Genomic DNA, 10,230 nt, shown 5'->3' on the forward strand with positions numbered 1-10,230 from the left:
CGTTTCGTTGTATTTCGGGTCACCCCAAATGCTTTTCAAACATGGGGGGGGGGGGGGTCTCTCCTCAACCCCCACCAGTGTGCAGCATTCACTTGGAATGATTGTGAAGATTGTCTTGATAAATAAAGCATATGAGAATCAGAAAATTTAGATGGTCACAGATCATATTTTCTCCCATAATCCAAAAGCCAATGGAAAAGTCCTATGGGCTGTTTGTTGATGGGACCAGGGTAATGCTGACTTCAGGGTTAGCCTACAAAAATATGTCGTCCTTGCAACACTCTATAAACATTATGCCACAAATGCTGTTGATTGAGTGTAACTTGTGTTGAACCCTGAATATTCCTTTTAATAAATGAAGCGAGAAATGACGAGAACAAAATCCGACAACCCTGCAAGTCACTCAGTTGGAGGAGCCTCGGGATCAGAGCAACCGAAGCTTGTCAAAACACTGTCTGGGTTTTTCGATTTCTACCCTTGATCCTTGAAATACCATGAGCTAAGTAGTGGAATGTCTTCCTTTTCAAACACACTGCGAAACGTGAATTTGTTTGCTGTGAAAATAATCCCACAAACCTTTTTTCTCTTCCTCTAAAACAGGCTGTTAGGGCTGTGCTCAGCTGCTGATAGGTTAGGCTTCAGAGAGCCCCCCCAAATCAATTCCAAACCACGGTGCTTTCTTACACAAGTCCAATTGAAATATGTGGCAGCTCGGCCGTTATGATGGATCGCGGTGGGCTTATATAACTCGGCAAAGCAAACGTGCCCTGCTGAAGACACATCAAAGGCAGGCTTGTACACATTTGGATGATTTCCCTGGCCGCTTCATGCTACATGTGTCACACTCTCTCTTGTTTTGTTGCTCCTTCAATAGGCAGAAGTCCTCCTCTGCCTTCAGGGGTTGGGATAAGCTGGCCTGTAATCCCCCTCGTTTTCGCTTTTTCACCTGTATACTGATTCTGTGCCTCTGAGCCATCCCCCTGTAATGAGAGCAGGACCCAGCGCTCGTTCGGCCTGATTTATCGTCTACCTGTATTGTTCTCCGCATCTTCAAAGCAGCCCTTTGAGACATGCCCTCAAAATGAAGCTGCAACCGCAGTCATGCCACTGACTCATGCGTCTTACTCACATCGCCAATGAAAGAGGGGTAGAAAGAGTGAGAACGTTTCTGGCACAGGATGGAGTGTCCTTTTTATGCCTGTCTGATTTTTCATGGGTGTCTTTTTAGTGTTTTTGTCAGGGCGCCTTCACCATACAGTGTAACAAAACACCATCTGAGAAGAGTTTGAATGAGCATGGTGTTAATCATTAACTACCTGTTCTCTGTATTCCAACATTTTAGTCATGGCCTGTGGTGCCAGGGTCTGGTTTCATTAATTATTAATGACTTCTTTACTTTCATACTAGGGTCTGTGACCCTTTGAGCTTGACCACTGTGTAGGCCTCAGGTGCCCCGTTTCTTTTCAGATTACTCTGAGGTAATCTCTAACTTGGATATGTTTTGAAGAATGTTAGTAACCAAACAGTTTTGGTGACCAATGTGCACACATTATCTTCTTTTGTGTTCCACAGAATAAAGAAAGTCATACAGGTTTGGAATTACATGAAAGTAAGTGAATGATAATAGAATGTTCATTTTGGGTGAACTATCCTTTTAATTGTCCCTTTTAATCTTATCATTATTTACTCACTCACATGGTGTTTCAAAACCCTTTTTTCTGATCTTTTCAATGTAATGAAAATTAATAAGGATTGTCAAGCTGTCTGTGTATCATGAATGTAGTCCCTGTCTTGTGCACTATTTTCCAAGACCTCGTTTTATAAGGAACTGGAATTTACTTTTTTTTTTTTTAAATCATAGAAACATTCTTGAGAGCTCATGAGAGAAGTCCAATTCATAAATAAAATATTCTTTTGAGTCAGAATTTTAATGAATCTGTTGATATTCTAAATTATTTTTTTCACAAATGATCTAGTTGATTTGATCTACTTTACTGTTCAAAAGTTTATTTTTAAATAAATAAGTTTATTCAGCATGGATGTATTTTAAATTGTAAATAAATGCAGCCTTGGTGAGCATAAGAGACTTCTTTCAAAAACATAAAAAAATTGTACGACCCCAAACTATCAGGGAGGAATGACTTCAAATGTGGTCCATCTCTCATGCAAATATTGGTATTTAAATGATAACTTTTTAATTGTGCCGCTTGACCCATTCACTTTCATTATATTGAAAGCAGACAATATTGTCTTTAAAATTTGTTCTTTCTTCTTCCACAGAAGAACATAAAACAAGTTTGAAATGATATAAAGGTGAATAAATGATGACAGGTTTATCTTTACATTTTGCCTTTAAGTATAGTCAAAATGTAAGTATAGTTTTCTTAAAGGGGGCATGTCAGGGAAAAAGGCTTTTTCTTTTGAAATAGTAAGTTGATAGATTATCTAATGTTCACAACACAAAGCTCCTTCCCTCAGTGCCTATTTGGTTTAATCAACTTGGCCTGCCCTGATGTATGACTGTGCGAACTATGCAGGTACAGAAAAATCATAACAGAGATCATCATACAATACAAGAAAAGGTATTAAAAGGTACAGTCGCAAAGGTACAGTCGCAGAAATAGATAGATTTTGAGTTTCATAAAAACCTAATTCTGAATGTTTTTTGACATAAGTGTAATTCAGGTGGAAAGAATTAAATGCTACAGAAGTGTTATGAATATGGCCCCTTTTATATCTCCGGGACCATACAGCCTCTCTGCAACTTCCAAAACTCCACAGGTTGTAGAGATCCCAGCCAAACAAAGCTGGCCTCAATTGGAGCTCTAACAGAGCAACAGCAAGCCCAACGTTCCTCACAGTTTCCCATGAATTCCTGCCATCTGTGAGCACAGCCGTCTGAACGCGGCAAGGATGATCCAAGCACCATGGGAGAAAACACGCAACTGCATTGGCCAGGATGAAACGGTAGATGCCGAGCTTAGATGGAGATTTACTGTGTGGGGCCTAAGTCACTCTTTTGCACAAGCATCTAACCCACAAATTGCATTTGGCATAGTGGAGGCTAGTCCTCTGGAAAAATGGCAGTGCTGCAGAATTCATCCACACCAATAGGCTGTTAAGAGCTTCTGCTTGTTGCCAGGTAGAATACCACTTGTCTAACTTGTCATTGTGTTTCTGTTTTTGTTACCAGAGCTTTGCAGGAGATTCCTTCAGCTGTGGCAAACACGAAAGGGGCTACCGGCTAGAGGTTACAAGCACCAATCCGCGTCGGGACTACTTCCACGGACGCTTCCGGAATGTTCTTCTCACTTCCATAGCCGTGGTGCCCATCCAAAACCACACTGTGGTCAGCCTAGGCACAGCTGAGGGCCGCGTCATCCAGGTGAGACATTTATTTTATTTATTCACTATTAAAGCTAAACTTACATAATGTCTGGATTAGCAAATCAGCATTTAGATTGAATATATGAGTTTAGTATGTGCCATAGTGCTAGAAAAAATGTGGCTGACCTCATTCTGGGAAAAGAAATGGTGAAGCATTTGCAGAATCTAAAATTAAATCAGAATACTTTTTGTCAAAGTCCTGTTGTTGCCAACACTATTTCCCTGTTTTATTGTGCATGTAAATAGACAGGATGTAAGTATGTGACTAGTGAAAACAGCTCAGAATGAAGGAAAATGCAGGTGCCAGTGGCAGGTTGGGAAATATGGTCTTTTCCTGTTTGCATTTGATTCAACTTTGACCTCCTGAGCAGCACTGTACCAGCTCTCCAATCTAAAAGCACACAAGGTGAAACTTTGCCTATCAATGTTTTCGCAACATGTTCATTGTGCAGGAGTGGCACCAACCCAAATATTGAATCTGTCCGGCTTGAGCACCAAAAATGAGACTATTTGCTCATGGAATTGTGTGAGATAGAGACTTGTGGTATTTTGTAAATACCACAGGAAAATGTTTGAGAATGAATGAGTGGCGAGAGAAAGGGTGACAGCTGCACGGAAGAGTGGCGGAGGAACCGAATGGTACGTTAATAGTAAGCACTGGGCTTCGATGACACGTCCTCGCATGGCATTTTCTTGGAACGGCTGCAGCTGTCGTTCCCTCTCTTTCTCTCTTCCTTTTTTTATTTTTTCCTCTCAACTTTTCTCGCCTCTTTTGTCTGGATGTGGAGGAAGGCCTGGTAAGCGGTGAGTGCTAGTCCAGCTGTCCCATTCGAGAGAGAGTTTTTTCAAAAACAAAGAGAGTGGGTGAGTGTTTAAGAGGCCTTGACAATGAGAATGCAAAAAAACAAGATTGTGAGAAAGACTGATGAAGTTGAATAAAATATGGAATGCCAGTGAGTAGTGGCTAATTGTGTAAATGAAAGTTTCAAGAGCCCACAAGTTTTTTAAAAGGTTGGGAAGTGGGGGGCGCAGTGCAATAACAGTCCCAGTGGTCCTTATTCTGTATGAGGAAGTGCTCCCACTCTGCCACACTCTCGGTGAGGAAAAACTCAACACCTTGCCTTGTGTTTGTGAGTAGGACTTCCCTTACATACACAATGAGCTGTAATTCACACGGTTATTAGGGCTTCGCGGTGTGTATTTTTCCCCAGAGTGTGTAACATTCCTCCTTCAATAACAGGTCCATTTGTAGCCATTTTCTGCCATGCCCAGCTTAATTAAGCCTGGTTTAGCTTGGTTGCTTCTGGGACTCGAAATCCTTTTATGGCTTAACGCTATTGGAAACTTTCTGGGCCATGTGAAACTCGCCAAGTTTTAGCTGTGGGTTCTTGTTTTGGAATCATGAATGTAGCACATTGCATTTGTGCAGCACCAAGGCACCGAATAACTATATTAAAATTTTTTAAATAAATAGAATTTACTATTTATATTATTTTGATTATTTTGATACTATTTATATTTTATATATTATATAAATGATTTTAAATTTATTAAAAATTGTACATTTTAAAAATAATATACTATTTACGTAGAACAGAAATTGCTATACTATTAAATAAATATTAAATGAAATATATTTATATAGCAGTCTATGTTTTAATGTCTGTAAAAAAAATAAATGTGACAAGAGGAATTTCCCTCCCACACCGTAGGTTTTGGAAACTTGTGTTCCTGTAAATCTGTAATTAGAGCTTGCATGGACTACATTGTGTATTGTCAGGTAATGCAAAAAAAAAATGCACCCAAATCAACTGCTTTTATTCATGTAATAAAACAGTATTGTGAATTGCCCTGGCTACATGTATTGTTCCAGTGAAAGATAAAAAAAAGAAATAGCTCCTTAAGGTAATAACTGAACATTGACACTTTCTACAGTCTGATCTGATATGTTACTAATCTAAAGATTGGGCTTTTAAAACAGACCACAATTGGAGTCACATTAGTGCTCTGTATTGAGTGAGATGGAGATATGTCACGCACACCATCCTAAAATCACTAAAACCACAGTAATGACATACTCTCTGCCACCAGATGCCCCATGCTCAAAGCCCAGGGCTATTAATGATGTGATCCACTGATCGCTAATGGAGCACAAGCACTATTCAGACATAGGCTGTCTTGGAGGCCTGTAATTGCAATGTAACCATGATAAATGTTAGTCCAGGTGTGTGGATGGAGCCACTGTTCTGACACCTCCCAACACGCCAGATAGACAGAGGTCTTTATGTTTGCACTTGCCCTAGGGCCTAAGCTTTTGTCTGTTCCTACTCCTTGACATCAACCGCAGTCATCGCAGTTCAATCTGTCATCTTTTACCCTGAAAGGCAGAGACATTGGTTATTACAGTATCCATGGCAAAGCAGAGGCTTTCCCCATACAAAGACTGCCTCTGGATTGCACCCTCCTTTGATGCTTCCTCTTTCCCAAGGAAAGTTCCAAACATGATCTGTAATTTAATGTTTTATAACCTGGAAGGAAACAATAACGGGTTTGCACCAACTCCATGCAGAACGTTTGTTTTTCAGGAATAAGGTCTTGTATATTCTCAGGTTTTTGGAAGTGGTATTTCACCCTAAAACATAAGAACATTTTTTAATTTAATTTTATTTTATTTTTAAAAAATCCATTACTGGATTCATTGGTAAAATATCCTTTTTTTTTGTCATGAAAATAAGGTCATACTGCAAAATATTTTAATGGTCCTTAAATAGGACTCCTTTATATAGAAAAAAACCTTAAACAAATTAGACCATTGTCATGTGACCTGCTGTTGACCTGATCCAAATTGTGTCCTCTATAAATAGCTTGCACCAGAAACCACAAGGTTTAAATCATTCAATAGCAGCATTTAATCATCAATGTGGAATGCAGACTTATTCCAGTAAACGATAAACATGCTGTTGTGGTCTTTTTGTAACCATACACATTCTCTATTAAGGTCCTGCATTTACCGTTTAGGATTTTGATGTGAAAGGCCACCCATTTTTGCTGGCATCCTCCGCAGGTGGTGGTTTCCCGCTTTGGCAAGACGGAGCCGCATGTGGATTTCCGCTTGGACGCTCTCCCTGTGTCCTCCGAGATGGCGCTGCTGTCTCCACAGCGTCATGACGGCTCCTTATTGTTGGTAACAGGAAACAAGGTGAACAACACGGCCATTCTTAAAAATGTCTTTGGGAACAGGTCAAACATTTTCAGGAAAATCACTTGTGAATAGATAGCAAACACACTGGTGATTTAAGACTAACTGATATAGTAAACAGGGTATGACTGCAATAGAGAGACATCAGTAGTAAGTCACCTCCTCTGAAAAATGTTGTCAACAAGTTGCTTTGCATAAAATCATCTGCTAAATGTAATTTAAAGTCTAATATCATGTTCCTCAGGTCTCTAAGGTTCCTCTGAGAGGCCCTGGATGTGAACAGCTGTGGACTTGTAACTCCTGTCTTCTGGCTCCAGCCTTCATGGGCTGCGGATGGTGCAAGACCAGTGATCGCTGCACAAGGGCTCCTCGGTGCTCCCCCTCCCATTGGATCCAGGACACTTGCCCCCTCCTTATCACCACGGTAAACACCCGGCCCAACATTACCATGGTTTTAAAGCAGCTAATAGTACATAGCTAATAGAATAAGTGCTTTCCAAGTACAGAGAGCACATACAAATCTCTGACCTCCATTGATTTAGCCTGTTTTGCAGTATTTTCAGGGATAAGCATGGATTTCAAGGACCTCTTGGCTTCTTTTAAAGACATAAATTGATTCTAAATATCAAAAAGGATTAGTTTGCCCTTCTGTGCCTTCTCTAAATCTGTGCATTGTTGCAGAGCAGCCAGAACTATATTTGTATTTGTGTAAGATCTCTTTTCTTATGATAAGTGGTGCTCTGAACATTTATTAACTTATCAATAAAGAACTAACATCTCAGAAACAGGACACTCAGAAAACACATTGTACACACTTATTATGAATAAATTAATAATACAATTTATTTAATTTTATTAAATTTTTTATTTATTTTATTTCAATTTATTTACTTATTTTTCAAATTTTTATTTACTTATTTCTTAAGTAAATTTACTTAAGAAATAATGCTGCAGCATCAATACGTTACTTCTGTAAATGTAAAGAAGTTATATATAGCTATATCGCATATTAGAATGCTGCAGGTGGCGGATCGTTTATAGCCTTTTCTCACAGCAGCTGGAATAATTAAATTTATAATTTTGATGGCAGATTGTAATCCAGAAAGGATTATGTGTTTATGAAACACATGTAAGTGACTGAAATTAGATTATATTCCAGTTTTAAATGTGCACCTGATTACAGATAGCCTACGTGAGATTACACAAGTTTTGTATTTTAAAGAAAACCATTTCTAAGGAAAAATAACTTTTTGGGTTAAAAGAATTTCAATATATGAAATTTGAATGACTGTACAGAAATTGAAATCTACATGTAATGCTAATACACTACATACATGTAGTCACGCAATGCTGATGTTGTTAACATTAATAATTTGAGAACAAAGTAAAACAATAAATTAATCATTTACATGGTTTGATGTGATATGAGCTAACCGATCGTTAGATTTAATCACCATTGGTAGCGCGATTTATTGTAATGCTTTTTCCTCAGTTGGTCAGAACAAAAGTGGCAGACTTGTTACTTACTTGTTCAGATGACAATATCCGGTAAAAATTATTTGGGTCATATATTCCTAGACATAGACTAGAATCTGTGATTTCCTAAGTACAGTATCTACACCAGTGCGGTGACTGACAGCCACACATCAAAACATTAGATTCATCCGTGCTGAGGAGCCGTGTCAGTGCACAACCCACGCAAAGAAAATAATTCTGCAAATAACTGCAATTGCAGGTTTCAAACAGAGATGGCGACAAAGAAACAGCTTTAAGTAACTTAAATAAATAAATGTTTATATGAATATATAAATAAATTTTTTAAATAAATTTATTTTATTATTTTTTTTATTAAATTAACCAATAAATGGCTTACTTACAGTTTTTTGAGCATGTTAAACTGGGATACGTGAAGTATTTTACCACAGAAAAAATGACACACTTCACCTTTAAGGTACTCAGCTGGTGGCTCAACATAAAGGGCACTTTATAACCCAAGAGACTAAAGCACAAAGGAAGGTTGTTTTGTTCTCAGTTTTTGTCTCTGTCACCATTTACTGGAAGACCCCCTGCCTTCAGTGTCCATACACCCAAAACAAATTATTGTCAGTGGTTACCAACCTCATGAGCAGAGAAAATGCTTGGCATAAAGAAACGCAGCAGGAGGTTTAGACACTGAAAGAAGAGTATTGTCACAGTTTGACCTCATAGCTTCTTCTTTCTTTTTCTAGATTTCTCCTTCCTCTGCTCCACTCGGAGGTCACACCAACATGACAATCTGTGGCAAAAACTTTGGTTTCAATAAGAAAGATCGCTTTGATACCAAACTGATTGACGTGGTGGTTGCTGGAGCAAAGTGTAAATTGGAAAAGAAAGACAGCAGCAATAATCGGTAAGTTAATAATGAAATAGATAAACCTTATTCTTGAATTTCAGCAAATCCTCTTGCACTCTGTGTAAATACAACTTCAGAAACACACTAGGTCACATTCTCAACATAGCGCTCATGTTGCAAACCTGCAGAACATTAAATCGGTCTGCAAAAATGCTCTATTGTGCATCTCGGCCTTCCATGTCAAATTTTCGTACCATTAAGACACAAAACCCATGAGATTTTGTGCCCCCGGACATACCACCCTACAGCCTTCCTATTGTGAGAGGAATGGAAAAATTCCCTTAGAGAATAGCTCCTGTGTAGTTTCTGCCGAGTAGTACGGTTATCATTAAATTAGCGTAGACTAATAGCCTGCTTACTCCACTGGTTTACAACCACATCTTGTTCACTGTTTTTGTGGCGGGAGATGTTTATGTCTTTGTGTTGTATGTCAGGTTGGTCTGCGGACTAGATCATGTGAACGCATCCAGCGCTGACTCTGTGGTCAGGGTGCACAGTGGCAAGGAACAGGCCCAGAAAGACGGTTTCTCATTTGTGGTAAGAATCCTCACAAATCACAGTATAAGGCCTAATCCCAATTCTATTTTATACCCCTGTGAAAATATTCCCCTAAGAATTGGGACACCACTACTATGCCGTCACACGTCATCATACGTTGTCTAGCTCCTACAATATACACACCTATACTGGTGTGCTGGTGTGCATTAGAGCCTTTAATTACCATTCTATATTAATGCGCTGCTTACTGACACACACACACACATATATATATATATATATATATATATATCGGAGATCGCGCAGCTCACACATCCAGGAGAAAAGAAACTTGTCAACGCTGCCCCACGACTTTTATTAATAACAGTTTAAATACTGAATCGCTACATTATATTTTCCAGCAACGAGAGGATAAAATCGCTGTTTTTTAAGTAAACTCACTCTAAAAAGAGACGTGCATACACGCAACTTTCATCTCTCTCTCTCTCTCTCTCTCTCTCTCGAATTAGCAATATTTGAGAAAAGGGTTTAGCGATTTCTAATTATTAGGGGGACTAACCCTCCTCAATGTCTACGGTGGTTATCGCCCTGATCAGACATGAAAATATGTTGTGGCACTATTGTGTAGTCTGTAACGATATGATGTTAGTTAGCAAATATTAGCGATTTTTTGCAAACATTTCTTTGAGTAACATGACAGTAAACATGACATGATACTGCAGGTTTGAAAAGACACCCCACACCCGCCCTGAAC

General features: G+C 38.9%; 1 protein-coding gene across 1 annotated transcript in view; it reads left to right on the top strand.

Annotated features, from left to right (window-relative positions):
- LOC107574004 (hepatocyte growth factor receptor-like) overlaps window positions 1-10,230 on the top strand; it is a 46,943-nt gene that overhangs the window by 19,576 nt on the left and 17,137 nt on the right. The window contains exons 3-7 of the mRNA XM_016260475.1: window positions 3,194-3,385; window positions 6,452-6,586; window positions 6,831-7,010; window positions 8,815-8,975; window positions 9,413-9,515. Coding sequence (XP_016115961.1) covers window positions 3,194-3,385; window positions 6,452-6,586; window positions 6,831-7,010; window positions 8,815-8,975; window positions 9,413-9,515 — 771 coding nt within the window. The remainder of the gene's footprint in view (window positions 1-3,193; window positions 3,386-6,451; window positions 6,587-6,830; window positions 7,011-8,814; window positions 8,976-9,412; window positions 9,516-10,230) is intronic.

This window comes from Sinocyclocheilus grahami, unplaced genomic scaffold (assembly GCF_001515645.1).
Source record: "Sinocyclocheilus grahami isolate Dianchi unplaced genomic scaffold, SAMN03320097.WGS_v1.1 scaffold2088.1, whole genome shotgun sequence".
In the NCBI taxonomy this organism is placed as follows: Eukaryota; Metazoa; Chordata; class Actinopteri; order Cypriniformes; family Cyprinidae; genus Sinocyclocheilus; species Sinocyclocheilus grahami.